The sequence below is a fragment of the Varroa destructor genome, unplaced genomic scaffold (genome assembly GCF_002443255.2).
Source record: "Varroa destructor unplaced genomic scaffold, Vdes_3.0 BEIS01000007.1, whole genome shotgun sequence".
In the NCBI taxonomy this organism is placed as follows: domain Eukaryota; kingdom Metazoa; phylum Arthropoda; class Arachnida; order Mesostigmata; family Varroidae; genus Varroa; species Varroa destructor.
Window position 1 is genome coordinate 28,878,073 of NW_019211460.1, and position 15,367 is coordinate 28,893,439.

The following is a 15,367-nucleotide window of genomic DNA, read 5'->3' on the forward strand; positions in this document are numbered from 1 at the left end:
CTGCATCGACTGCTGGTATTGTTGTTATTGTTGTTTTATAGAGCCAGTTTACGTAAAGATTGGTGTTGGCGGAAGCGCCTTCGGATACCGCCGCGTTTTACTGGCGTCTTCGCAGCGGCATCTCTACCCAAGCACCGCTGAAACCAGGAAGGCCAATGCGATATCGGACTATTAAAATTGCCAGATGCCCCGAAATTATACACAAACATAAAACTGAGCGCCGCACAGCAAAAGGTTGCGTATGTATAAAGTGGGGCGAAATAGGTTTAGAGTGCTGTGTATGTCTCCAATCAGGAAAAGTTTTCAATTAGAAAAAATCGCTTTTTATTTGTAGCAAACGCTGCGTTGAAGATACAATACTAACAAGGCAGTTTCCACCTGCAATTCACCCTATCGTGGTTTCGTCTCAGCGTAAATTCCATAATAAGTAGCCCTCAAAAACATTGATTTAACCTGTTGATCTAGTTTTCATTGACCGATCGTTTATTAGCTATTTAATTTATTTATTATATTATTCTCATCTAGAAATCTTAGGCTAGCCGTTTGCTTGACCAAACCCAACCAGACACACACTTCAACAGCCTGTTGCTAAATATACTTTACAATTGATATTACGCATCAATGTTGATATCACACAAGACTTAACTGGATCTCATACAATCACGCATCGAATCGACGGTGACCATGTATTGTCAGTATGATTACTCAGAGGTTGGAGAGATAGTAATTGTCTCATTTGATGACACAATCAACAGGCACAACCATCGGACAATCGAAAACTTTGGTTGCTGATTGTTTCTTCAATAAATGGTATGGATATAACAGCGACACAAAAACAAAACCAACGTAATGTAAAGAACACTTGTAGTAGGTACGTATTGTGACTTGCACATCTGGTCAGATTCGATCAAATTAAAGAAATAAATGAAACGAATAGCATACGATAAAATGATACAGATAGGATGATTCATTGTTATTTAGAGAAAAATCGTGAAAAGGCTCTTCAGTAAAATCTCATAGGTAGCAATGTTTAAGCATGTGTTTACCTTTTTGGAACGTTGAAGTTAGACGGTTTATTGATATCGCGTGTTTCCCACAAAAATTTTAGCAGTAGTAATGCAATGGGTTTATGTCAATGATACTTCAGCTTCAGCCTAAGTCTATTAATAAATTTCATTCACGTACATAAGCCTGTATAGATAAATCGGTTTAAATAAACTGAAGCACTAGCCTTGTTTAAAATATTGTAAAATTTAAAGGTTTTATTATTGTGGAAGAAGAAGATGATTCCTTTTTCAAGGTGAGCCGCCCCCGATGACCTCTAGAAATTTCAAATACGGTTAACATATACATGGAAATGTGGTTAAAAATCTCCATATGCTCTGCTAGATGTAATAAAAATAGCTAACAACAGTTGCATTGAATGGTGCAGATGCTTTACGTATTGCAGTCCTCTGCAAACCATATTTTTCTTAAATATTTCAGCCGATTCTGCCATTAAAACTGTTTCGGACAACTGGCTTCTGGAACAAACTGCGTCAATTCTCAGTTTCAGACGACAAACACGTTACCACTGCACCATTACAATAACCAGACATCTTTTCCGTAACCTATTATCACGATACTCTTCTATCGTTCTTTGAACTAGCTTAATTGCCTGAAGTTTAAACCCAACTAACATTTTTATAGACAAATAATCATTGAATTAAAGTTATTAAATGCACTTGTATTGGAAGAGTTCGCTTTATTATATTTCCATCAGTTTTCTGTCTATAATATTTTTGTTTAAACATCAAGAGCATACGTTTCCGGTGTGAACCCAAGCGCGTAGGTCCTGAGTCTCATTTGTTTAATATCAAGTTAACCGATTTAGCAAATAAAGGGTTAACTTGATTGAAAGGACAAAATATTGCACGAAAAGAACATTTGAACAATATCCGTACATATCAGGCGAGTTACTAAGTCGATTGACAACAATGAAGTAGCGCCTAGTCATGTCTACTTTGCGAATGTGCAAGCTATATTGGTGCTCAGTGTTGGTAGGTTTCTACGTGTATATTCACATATTATATATAAAGTCCACTACACTGTCCCATTTATCACAGTAAGGAAAGATATTACTTTAATCTATAGGTATATCTGTTTTTAAGATAACAATAATCACGTGTATCGCAATTATTCGCAGAATAAACAATATGTACATTTTACGATAACAATCTCGCAAGACGATTTCAGGGTATGATTTGATTTCCGCTGTGTTTTCTAACATGTCCTAAACCAAAGTGTTGTCCCGAGGTTATTTCAAATAGTATTTTCATCGAGGCTCACTTTAGAGGTTTAAAATTATTCAAGAATCTACACTAACAAGCTTTAACGTTCTATTTAAAATTGTAAATTATTATATAGCATGATACAGCAAGAATTACACAGTGGAACTGTCAAGTGATTACAACTATGGCGCTTTCCTGCCCGGAGGATCTGGATAGTAAAGAGGTTTTAGTACTAACAAAAATTGAGGCAATCTAACGTTTTAAATTTACCGCGTCTTTATTCTGTACACTGCTGCGCAATGAAAAGCTCTGGGCCAGACCGACCCAATAGAGACCATTTTCTACAATTATAAAATAAGCGATTTCAAGCCGTGCCTAATGGAGAATAACGTTATCGCTTTACATGCTTCACGACTAAATACTGGAGCAGCCTATGTTCCTCTATCTGATTCGGAAATAACGTATTTATCGGTGGAGAAACTCGTCGGTGGACTGGAAATACTGTCTTCCCATTCTCCCTCGTTGCGGCGACTTCAGCGCACGCTGCTGAATTCAGGGCGCAGTGTGGGCTTTTAAGACATATTCACGGTTGGAGTAACCACGAATTGGGTAAAGTTTCAAGATGAGAATTATTCACTGTCAGAGGGCCTAATATTCGTGCGCTCATACCGATGGTGCTAGGCCTTATTGACCAACTTGTACCTACGCAAACCGTCAACAGTCAAACGTCGTCGCGACAATTAGATGTAGATAAGCTCCAGAAACGCACCTACGAAGTTCTACCTGAACCTGACGTGGTGAATGTTGAAATTTCTGCGCGGTATCTAATTGAAATTCTTTACTTTACAGTACAGTCTTTCCGTCCCCACTCCCGGAAGCATAAACCGTAGCTCAACTATACTTACAGCTTTGCTCGGAAGGCCTAAACGGCGTTCAGGCTTATGACCGAGGTACAACCTGAGTTTTACACTTTAGACTCCGTTTTGGCGATTTCCCTGATTAGCTTTTATGCCCTAATGAATCAGTGAAATGTTATCAAAGCTGGGAATAACGACGAAGTGATCATCATAAGCTACTTTTCCGCTGCAGGATCATAACGGTCGAAGTCAAGGTCGTGGCGCACATTCCGCTATGTGCATTATTCGTCGACCTCAAGGTGGCCTTCTACTTTGGTGCTGAGGGCCATGATTATGCTCGCGCTGGCTGAGTTAAGTGTCTCATGCATATGCTCAGTCTTCATGTTCCAACTCACCGCGGGAACAGGATAACCGTCGACGACTGAATAGCTGAACTCCCGCACTCCATACAGACAGTTGCTCTGACTTAGGGGCTCAACCTAAGCTCGCTCCTATTCTCCATCTTGCTGAAGAACCTCCCCAGTCAATCGAAGCTATCTTATATGCAGATGACTTGGTGAAATACGGGTCGAACAAGCTCCAAGTACAACAACCCTTAGCCGGCTTTCACGCGTCAGTCATATATTCGGGATTGACCCTATATTTGACTAAGGCAGAGGCGATGAAGTTTAGAAGGAGAGGCAGGGCAGCAACCACTGACATATTTTAACTTGCCAAGTTCCCTCTTTCCTATATAAACCGATTTCCGTACTTGGGGTTGCTCTTTTGTGCGAATGGCAAAAACGACACCGCGCACATTAGCGGCAGACGCACGAAGACAGTGTTAGCTGCATGGACAATCAAATTGCTTGTTCTCGCTAGTGCGCTCAGCTTGTTCGATTCTAACGTATCTCCGGTCGCAAAGTATGAGATACGCGACATTTAAAAAGGTTTTAGTGAAGACCTTCAGACCATTAAATCGTATTAAAGCGTCTTTAGACTAGAGCTACATCTATTGACATGACGTCGCATATCGCCTAGATGACTCGTCACAGGATGTACATCGAAGTCCCAGTAATGGAAGCCTATAGAACCAATTTTAAGAACTGGGAAAAAGAACTTGCGAATATCTGTGGAGATTTTCTTGCTTTTGGCTCGATGAGGAATAACGAGTGGGACGGGACAAACCGACTCAACAGGCATGCCGTAATTCACTTTGCTATGCATGGGTTCCACCATAGACTCTGTAGAAAATCAGGGCCACGAGCGTCACGATACATGTAGGTGCTTTAGATGCCGGATAACTGTAATGTAAACCATCTTGCCTGCGGGTTTGCCTGTCTGTTGTCCCCTGCGGGATAACAGACAATATCTGGACACTCATCTGAAAACAGAACATCTGGAAAAACCCTAACATTGTTCTACAAACTCAATAACATTTGAATGAGTCATATTACGTAAAAGGTTTTAAGTAATTCTGCAAATTCTCACTAAGATTCAGATATCTTCTCTTTGACCTAATAGGAATTTTCATCGACATTCAGCTAGGGTGAATAAATTATTGATTTGATACTGTTGACCAGAAATTACATCGGTAAAAATTCGCTCTTTTAAATATCTAATAACAAAAGTTAACCGCTGTCCCAGCCTTAATCTTTACGGTCACCTGTATCTTCTGGTGCACTTGATGTAGTTATAACGCACTCTATAAACTAGACTACACAGTTGCCATCTTTGAATGCGCCAAGGTAAAAATTGTCAAATTGTATTAACATGTTTTTTTACCTAACATAAATAACTACACATGACCACGATCATAAGCAACTCCTACATTTATTCTCCATTAATACACAGCTGACCATTCTTAATAAGCAGGTTGCACCTCCAGTACAACTACATACGGCATATTCTTATTAACATCAGGTTCTTATGTGCACAAATATTGTTCTTCGTGTATAGACAACAGTATCCGACTGGCCTGTCAAATCCTAGGCAACAACCGGTATTTTTTATTCAACTAAGGAATTGTAACAAATTGGTGTGAGAAATCGGTGTTACAGGATTTTTTACAGATCCATCCCCATTTCATCGGGTAACATTAGGATTTTATCTGCTGAAACATTATAATCAAATTACGTGTTTCCCCACAATGAGGGTGTATGATATATAGAACCGTGGCAGTGTTCAGAAGCGCAGTGAAAAGTCCCGCATCGTCATGCCGTCAATAATTTGCCAATGCCGCAGCTCCATGCGACGAACCTAAAATACAAGTCATCTTATTTATATTTTTTTTTTAAGCCATTTTTATTATAAACATCGTACGGGGCTTTTAATACTGCTACAGGATTTTCCCTACTCATAGTGGTCGGTAAAAAGATTTTTTACGACTCGACAGATCCTTACTTCTGTACTTAGTCGTTTTGTTACTTGTTTCGACCTCTAAGAATGATAGATATTACACGTATGAATATAAGGTATTTCTATGTTTCATTCGTCAATTCGTGACGACATGGGGCCTTGTCAGTGCTTCACAGTCATAGATTTACCTGTATAGTCATTTCCTTTAAAGCTTTGTTGCACTATCTTATTATATGAGTGTCTAATTATTCTTCGTCAGGCACATCTACGTAAACAATGCGTGCGTGACTAACTACATCTTTTTTGAACTATGTGTGACATTTGCTTTAGAAAATTTCTTTTGTCTCTAGTCGTATTGGATATCCAGTACTTTCTAGAATACCTACCTTTGATCCAGGTGCACTTTGTGCAGCAAGCCATTTTGTCCTGTAAATTCGATCGAGAAAATCAAGTCAGCTTCGTATATGTGTTCGCGTGCTTCAAGTAAGCGACGGTAATATAATCTCTTCAAGTAGACGACTCGAATCTTGCGTAAGTTTTTTTTTATTAAAACCATCAAAAGCAGCAAATAAAGCCCCCGTTTGAATATACCCTTTGAGTACACATATCTACAGTTATTTCAATGCCGTACTTTGAGTCAGGAACTAGATGAGGCAAAATCCTTGTCAAAACAAGCAATTCATTTAAATCATAGCTTCATGGCTGATGTAGGTTGGTACTATACCGAGAGGATAACTTCGAGGAGTTGTTTTGGCAGTAGGATGAGCCGGAGGCGTTAACTCAGAGAAAGTCATACGCCGATGTCAAGTGGAAGAAAGTAAATAGCAAAAGCATATTTCAGGCACTTTATTTCCTTTCCTATAAGAGCGTTATGCATCCGAGGAAGATTGCATTGATTAGTACACAGGCTGTAATGTTCTGAATTGCGATTTAGTCAAACGTCACCTGCGAGGTAGTAAAATGGTAGCGGTATGTACTCACATATCGTTTACCCGGTCCTTGTCGCCCTGAAGCTGGCCGACGATCGTATGGCAACGGGAGCACTTCATCCACCCTGCTACACCGAGCTGAAGGGCCTTATCCTTTGCATACTGTTGTCAACACAATCGTGACGTAACATCACCAGAGCACATTGACGAACCCGATGTTTAGGCGTTCACATAAGTAAGCAAAAGATCAGGAGATTAAACCAACGTTAGCATATTGTTATTGTTATTAGTTTACGACGAATCATGCAAGGAAAATAAAAACTGTAAAAACAAATGTCAATGTTTTATTTTCTATGATGAGAACATGAAAGTTAAAATTATCTATTGCACGACCATAAAGATGGCCAAGCCTCTGGTTAAAAGAGAATAAGGCTTGCTGCCTTCAGGGCTACCAACAAGGCATACTACATAACCTGTGTGAATTAACATAGATATTAGAGTCATAAATAGAATTCTGTTATTTCTCGCAAAGTATTATCTGATAATTTGTAAATATCCATAAGACGATCGAATAATTAGATCAGACTCACCGCTCGGAAGTTAAACCCTGAAATGAAAACAGCTTATTAAATATGATGTATTGATCTATTTCCTAATACAATACGTATTCATAAACACATGCATGTATGTTGATGCTTGATCCATCATGCTTTAGGCAATCGAAAATGTTATACATTATTCTTTTTAGCTGTCGTCTCAACTAAATATTGAGACGGATAATATATCCATTTGAAAAGACTGACAGGAACATCTTGTATGTTGTATGCTCAGTTTTTTGAACAGCATAAAAAACTCTCCTCCCAAATAACTCCGTTAGATGGATTGTTCAGGGCATGCGGAGATCGTTTAAAATAACAGATGGATAGAGCGGGTAATGATGTTTACCGAATACCTCGCTAGTTAACTCTGAATATCATAAGTATCGAGTAAGACGGGGTACTTCTCATAGTCAGTCATTGCGGCCCCGTTATGTATGCTGCTCTTAGCTATGCAGTCGCCGCAGACGGTACAAATTGTTACAGATGCTGCCGGTTCTATATAAACGGCGCCATTTGGTCTTCGAGTTATTATATAACAGCTCGTCTCTTTCTTTCATTTGCGCCAGCAGGTTGAATTTCGAGCATCGACAGCAGAAGTGAGGCGGCTGACTGTTAGAACTATTCTATGGTACTCGATACTTATGCAATTTCGTAGTTTGCTCAGAGGGTACTTAATAATACTCAAGCTAATGATAAGGCTTCGGTCTAATACATGTGCACGGCTCAATGGACCGCCTATGGTATTTAAAGCTACTGCTTTTTATTGCAGTAAAATTGCGTCAGACAAATACCTACCTTCAACATCGCCAAACAATTCGAAGTCCACCTGCACTAAGGGCTCGTGCTGAACAAGTGCCCTAGAAAGATAAACAGATTGATAATATCCAAATATCAATAAAAAAAACTCTTTCCTTGATTTGACCTCTTCTTATTCGGCCTTATTTACATTGTAAGCAAGTCCATTTCAAAATTATAGATATAATTGTATATTTTTAGCCTTCTTGCTTTTCACCATTTTACGTGCTCATATAGATTTTAGTTCCAATGCTGTGTCGAACGTTTAAATACTTTTTAAAGACGCACTGAATCTTTCCTTGCAGCACTATTCCTAAATGGGGCATACAGCTTATAGATGTTTTGAGTTTTACGCCCGGCGCCTAAGCCGTTCGGTGTTCAATTAGACGGCTGGCTTCCAGCGCGAATCGAAGTGGAAGAAGCGAATTCGACCTTAGGCCATCACGCGTCCCAAATCTAGATAGGCAAACAAATGTCCTAGCTAGCATCTACTAGCGTCACTGCTAGCAGCGATTACACATCGTAATCATCGGAATGTAAAAGAATAATAAGTTGATTTACATTTTCTTCCAATGTGAATGCTTTTAGCACACCGAAAGCCCCTTAGACAATCCTCTCGCTGTCTCACCTATTATTTTCGTAGGGATTATCCAACAACCCGTAGCGCGGGAGATGCCGAGCACGTGGAATATATACTGAGATAGGCATTCTGTAAAGGTAACAGAAGTTGGGCGTGAGAAATACGGAAATACAAAAGTTATTGCTCTACTATGTGTACATCTATATACTTCAGTATTTGTGTCTTATCCATTGCGGACATGCTTTGACGATTTTGTCCTCGTAGTAACCCTGACTCAAATCCATTTTCTTGCCAGGTCACTATACAGCCACAGAACAAGATAAATCGACAGGTTTGGTTAACAAAAAAGGAAAAATACACTTTGTGGTTCGGCAACACAAAATTAACGATTAATACTAACAGCAGTAATCGAATAAGACCAACCTCTGGCTTTGTTATACTTGGGCGCGTCTGTCTAGAGAACAAATGAACATGCGGCATTCCTCTTTCTAGATCGCCTTTAACACATCAGATACAATGATCGGCATGGGTCGGACCATTACCGGCAATTAAAGAGTGTTTAACAAGCAGCAGCATAATGCACTACCAGCATTACCACTTGGTTACCAAAAGGTCACAAAAAAAGTAGCATAGAAACACTTGAGAGCGGGTCACTAAAGGTCTGAGTTCTGCCTGGAATAGCGCTGATGCCAAGACCACAGCGATCGAGACTTTGGCCTGTAGTCTTTCCTAACTGAAGTTTTGGTAACGCTTTAGAAATGTATACCACCTAACACCTAATATAAAATGGGAAAAGTCAAGCTTGGTACAGCCTGGGTCAGTTAATGAACGGACGGACTTTGCGTCGACGCTGGGTAGATCACATAACTTGCGAATCCTACCGTGAATGTTCCAATAGTAAAATAGTCGTTTATTTCAATCTTAAGATCCATTATCCAAGTAAGAATTTCTGGCAAGTAAGAAACTTGCAGGATTTCATACACATATTCAAAAAAAAACTTCTAGCTCCCTAATTGAAATTCAATATGCAGTGTGCTATAATATGTAGCACGCTTGCTTGTGCAAGCTCGTTCGCCTCGGAATTAGGACTATACTCGAAGCTGTTTAGAAAAGCAAGCTACCCCTTCTGGCTTGGTTCATAGAGAATTGAGCCCACTCTGGATTAATTAATTTATTAAACAACGAGTACCATTGTATCCAAATAGAAGTAATAACTAATGAATTAAGTGGCAGATATATTCAATAAGAAACTAGGGTATAGACGAAACTGTTTAAAAAAAAAATCCGAAATACCGAAACTTCGAAGATAAACTAGGTAATCATGATTGCCCTCATAGATTAAAATTAATCCACAGCCTTTATTTTAATTCAGAGAATAGTGAACTAGTTTTAAAACAGATCGTAGTGAATTAGTATTAGAAGCAAAGCTAAGAAACGTTAGTTTCTCATCTATGCCGTGATAACTATGAAGGCTAAATGACAAAGCCATAAGATATGAAGGTGTTTAAAAGTATACAGTTACCTGTCATGATATTACAGGTAATTGACAGGACGTAATATAAATTTGCATGACTATCACTTGTATTCGTATGGTTACGTTACGATGATATATGTCCTCGAATAGGAGGTTACTTTCAACTTAGAGCGCATGACGACCTACCAGCAAAACTCGAAATGCTTGTAGGTTGTTCGTTGATCGGCGTTTCAAACAAAGGGAACGTGAGTAACTTGAATTTTAGATAAGTACTCTAGATATGTGTGCTAACGCAAACCCATCTCCAGGCAACCACAATACTACGAATGTGTCATTTGCAAGTGGCTGTTGCTTGTTCTAGAATACGTTTATATTCGCTAAGCATTGTTCGATAAGGCGCTAAAGGGTCAATAAATTAAGCTGTTAAAGGCTAGCTTTGTACCGAATTCATATATGAAGTCAATTGAATCTTGTTGCATCGTGGACAGGCAAGATTGGTTTGAATTTTCGGCTTATGGAGAAGTATTTTCTAACATTTTATTTAACAGTGGACGCAAATTAGATTCGCGTATCCTTAAAAAAAGGAGTCAGGATAGCTGCTCAAAACGTATTCCCTAAAAAATAAAAGGAGAAAACATATATAGCTTAGCTCAAGTATGAGGTCCGAACCGTATGGTCCGCTAATTTTCATTACTATTGCATGAATACTATATATAATACAGAAATGACGCATCAAGTACGTATCCAACCAATATCGTGTCTAAAGTACATGAAATCATCTCGTATGAGCTTTGCGGTAACTTGTGAACATCTGGCGTACTCATGATGATTAAACCGATCTCATCCGAGGTAGACGCTTTATTATGTAAGCAGCATGATGGCACCGATGATCAACAGTAAGGGGTAACGGAAATTTGACGGTGTCGAAATATGGAAGAACGAGAGTGATATGGGCCATAAACCTGCTTCCATGTATGCATGACCTTTAGATATTCATAGGTAACCGTTAACCTTTAAGCGTGACAACTTGAAAAAGTGGCATATGGTCCCTATTGGTTTCAGGTATGAGCGAGTCTTTCAATTATATTTACAAGTAAAGCGGTTTACACGGCCTCAACATAAGAGGAAAAATCTTGAAGTCAACCTAGCTACTAAACAATTACCGACCGGTACTTTTAGCATCTTTGTGTTCTGATCAATTTCAGATTCGTTTCTTTGACAGCGGAGTGTAATATTAGGGTGCAATTTGCCAAATGTTATCTAAATCATACGAGATTCGCTAGAGATAAAAGTTTCGGGCACACTAAAAACCCACCACTGTGATAAGAGGATGCAAGGCACCTTTTATCTGATCTCGAGGCTTCACATTTTTCACCAGTCTGTAACGTAGGCTTAAACTGAATTTAGGTGCAGTAGTTTTCAAGTAAGTTTCTGATGAAACGCCTAACAAAATATAGAGACTTACATGTGGAGTTAAACTCAAGTTCTCGCGAAGTTAGCTCTCCTAAACTGCATGCGGGTAATTATATTTGATTAAGGCAATAGAAATAATTATGCATAATGTTAACATCAACTTGGTGGGTGATACGGATGTTAAAAAGCTTCAGCCATAACACTTCCCTCCTTGAATCATTAACTAGCTGTTGTTTTTAAAAGGCTATTTTTGCCAACATCGTAATTTAACTGGACCATTTGTTGCAAGAATTAAAACCCCTAATTATCAATATATATAATATCAATTGAATTATTACCTACCCACCCACGATGAAGACGAATTTTAATGAATAAAAATAATTGTTCGAACCCGAGTTACAACAATAGGACACGTTCACGAGACAATACGTGTATAGCTCTAATAAAACCTAACTTCACTGCTCGCGATATCTGGTACCTGTTCTTATACGTGCTGGCACTTGTATTGATTTCATTTGTCCTGTTTCGTTCGTGTCTTAACAGCCCTTAGTCTCAAAGGGCAATATTGTCCTTTTGGAAAGCACACTATTTCCTACGTTGTTGGTTCATACTTGAAACCAATACTATCAACGATAACCAAGGGAAATTTTCCAAATTGTTAAAAATGGGTTTTACTCATCAGCATGCTTGCACATTTTTACATGCGCATAAATATCGAAGCAATAACTACATTATGAACAGGTTTATTGAATGAATTTAATCTGTGTGAATCGTCCTACCTGAGGATATGTGGAATAGCGTAACTTCAAAGGCAAGCCCAATGCAACGAGAATAGTTTAGCTTAACTTGCTCGTTTCGACAGTGCGACTACGATTCACTTCAATCCTTGTTCCTCCTGGCTTGTTGATTTCCGCACAAATAGACTGTTTGAGATTGCTGGAAGGAAATGCGGCGTTTAGGCAGCTCACCCTCGCACAGCCTTTCTCGTTGAAGAGTAATACCAAAGATTTTCGGGAGGGCCCAAAGCAATCACCAGCAGTAGACTAGCTTTTCTTGATGGGTTCCTTTAACCATCGCCCTGCCTGGCCGCCAAGCAATGGGTTTCCCTTACTGTCTCAGCCACCCTCGCGTTATTTGCACCAGCGTGTCGCTTCGTCTAACGAAGCCTACATATCTGCCACTGAGAGGTACGGTGACAGACATCACACGACAAGACATAAGGCTATAGGTGGACAAACCTTACGAACGCCCTACCGGCGGAGGTCACTGCGGTAAAACAAGTGGGCTAGGACTATGAATACAGTAAAATGTTTTTTTGTCCTTCTGACAAGACCAGCAGCTGCATCGCGTGCAAGTGGACGTTGCACCCGCGCCTAGTCTTTCTGTGACTTTAGAATCGATATAGGCTCGCAGTATATACCTATTATAGACAAAAGTCATTTCCGGCTAGCTTTATTCATATTATTCAATTTATATACATATATATATCTATATATATCTATATCTATATATATATATATATATATAGGTGTATTCAAGGTAAAAGGAGTGGAAGGAATTCCGTTGAAACTACTGCAGTAAAACCAATTCGAGAAGGCTCTGTTTTTTCCAACGAGCACGGACATATTCGTGCACTGTTCGAAATGTATTCGCTTCAGCGTTAACGTATCCATTAGAACAGTATGTGTATTTCAATAAACAATACGATGATATAGCATTTATAAAACTGCTATTGTCATTGAAATAGGAATAAATCAACGTTATCATCAGCTGTTAAGGGTAAGCTGTTGTCAATTAGGTGAACATCAGGTGTACAGTAAGCAAACAAATATGCTATTCTTAAACTAAACGACTGAGGACAATTGTCTCTGCGCATTTGTTTGGCCAAAAGGTACCTTAAGTATTCCGATAGTAGCCGCAGTCCTTCTCACTCAGATCTCTACTACTGGTCCTTGTACATCTGTCCCACCTGCCACTGTAACCATCTATTACGTTTGTCGTCTAGCAAAGCCGATAGATACGTCTACGAACACGCCCTACAGCACAAATAATGGCCAAAAGTTACTAAAGGTCACCCAAGCGACGTGAGACGTTCTCGCCCATTGCGCTTCTAGTCTTCGTCAAGATGTATAGCTTTATTTGTTGCTCTCGCGATCCCGATGATATTAAGGGGTGTAGAAAATCAGGGCGTTCTTATACCATGTTTTGTAGTGAATTATTTGCCACTAATCTTATGCGACTCAAGCGTTCTAAAGACAGCATATTAGTACACGTCCAAAGTCTCGTTGTAATAGGACATATGCCATGAGTTCTCGCTTGGGCTGGTCCAGCCACAAGATAATTGGACTTGTTTATGGGGTGCTTACTAGAAATTGACGGAGCAGTTAGGGGTTTGCATTTAGCCAGCGCTGGATCGACACATATTATGAATGATAATTATTATGACCAGGTATGTAAATTATGAAGATCCGTGTGCTTGCTGACGGACGCAAATGGAACGAGATGAAGCTAAGGTCGTTGAGTAGTGCTGTGATTCCATTCGGCAGTCACTATCGCACGAAAAGCAACGAAAAAACAAAAATCGGCTAGTCCTCCCCTAGCGTACTGAACTGTATTTTCTTACTTGGCGTGGCGCGATGATTGCTGGGTGCTTCGGTGAGACCCAGTATCTCGGCTATGATAGAAGCTAGGCTTAGATGGATATTTTGAATTCAATTGCTTCACAGGTAAAGCTGGGATCGGAACTTTATAGTTGTGAATAAACTGTGCATCTTAGGTAAACATGAGTAAAATCTATAGACCAATAGGGCTCTATCATAGCATATTTGCCGAGCGTTTGCTAAATGAGATCGATGCAGTCGCTTGCTAGGTAACATTATCAAAGTATCTGTTCCTTTCCAGAGATGTTCTGTTTAGTTAACTGGTGCCCAGCGGGTTTAATCGGCTGGTAGCATGTAGAGTATAATATCACCGCCCCCCGCCACCCTGCAGGTAATTTTTAATTAGCATACCTGCACAGAAAACAAACTACTTAAAACAGAGACAGCTTAAGCAAATAAAATACAATTACGCTTAAGTACTAGGTAGGAGTATGTAGCCCCACACTCATAGAAACAGCGGAGATTTCTTATACTACAGCAGTGAATTTAGAGCTACACGCGCTTTCAAAATCTAGAAATGAATGAAAGCAGAATTCAGTGGAAAATGTAAGCACACTACACGTACTCGTGCCTATCACATCACCTTCACTCGTGGGATATAAACTGCTTTAGTATTGGATATAAAAAAATTAAAATTCCCACACAGGACATCGCAGTACGAAGCCCGTTCCTAGTGTATCTGTTACACATCACACGTATAACATGTAAACTCACTGGTATATCCAATAGCAGGTTGAAACATCATATAGCTTATGCCCTTAAGAAACGAAAATAGGCCATGATTATGTCGAACTGAACCTAAAGGTTGATAGCTTATTAATAAGCTGTGCTTGAGAATTTGAGAAGTAAAAAAAAATATTCGAAGTGATGTGTAGTCGCTATGCCAACGTGCGATCAAAAATCCTTTAGCTCTTTCGAATTTTGCTAGACGTCACACTGCCATTTTGCATTCGTCATATATACTTAAGTTTCAAGGCACGTCCGTTTTCAATGGGGCCACACGATCTGTGGGTCGATTTCACCTGAATGACCAAACACAGTCGCTAAAGCTAGTGTGACGCAACAACAATGGTACACGCACCGAAGCTTACTGACAGAGAGCGCGGGTCTCGGTCTCCGGCAGAATCATCAATGTTACATAGATATCGCCGCTAACTCGGCTTGCTTGCTAGAGCCTGCGCGATTATGCCCGACGGACATCAAAGACCACACCACAGTAGGGCCTTAACTGCGCTTATTTTCAGGACGAAGCAGCGTCTTCGATCGATGAAACCCTGGAACCGTTTTTGGTGAGGAATAGAGACTGCAAAGCTGTCTTGGTAAATGAAGCTCTGTTACAATTTACTAGATAGAACAATTTTGCTGCTCGGCAAACCACTTTGAAATTAACAGGAGCTTAATTATTGATGCATACACAGGTTATATATATACAGATACCACGTATTAATAGGTA

At 39.6% G+C, this 15,367-nt stretch overlaps 1 protein-coding gene across 6 annotated transcripts; it reads right to left on the bottom strand.

Annotated features, from left to right (window-relative positions):
• Positions 1–4,915: 4,915 nt before the first annotated feature.
• On the bottom strand, positions 4,916–14,983 carry LOC111254801 (acylphosphatase-2-like). Of its 6 annotated transcripts, none has more exons than XM_086976135.1 (9): positions 14,878–14,983; positions 13,150–13,290; positions 12,034–12,190; positions 8,416–8,496; positions 7,788–7,849; positions 6,984–7,000; positions 6,446–6,555; positions 5,851–5,890; positions 4,916–5,365 (listed from the first exon to the last, which is right to left on the bottom strand). In XM_086976135.1, exons 4-9 carry the CDS (start codon positions 8,493–8,495, stop codon positions 5,291–5,293), a joined length of 384 nt encoding a protein of 127 aa, XP_086832261.1. In that variant the 5' UTR covers position 8,496; positions 12,034–12,190; positions 13,150–13,290; positions 14,878–14,983; the 3' UTR covers positions 4,916–5,290. The 6 variants fall into 6 exon arrangements, with proteins under 6 accessions (XP_086832261.1, XP_086832258.1, XP_022671767.1 ...); XM_086976132.1 differs by having other exon boundaries at positions 12,034–12,434; XM_022816032.2 differs by having other exon boundaries at positions 12,034–12,520.
• Positions 14,984–15,367: the final 384 nt, after the last annotated feature.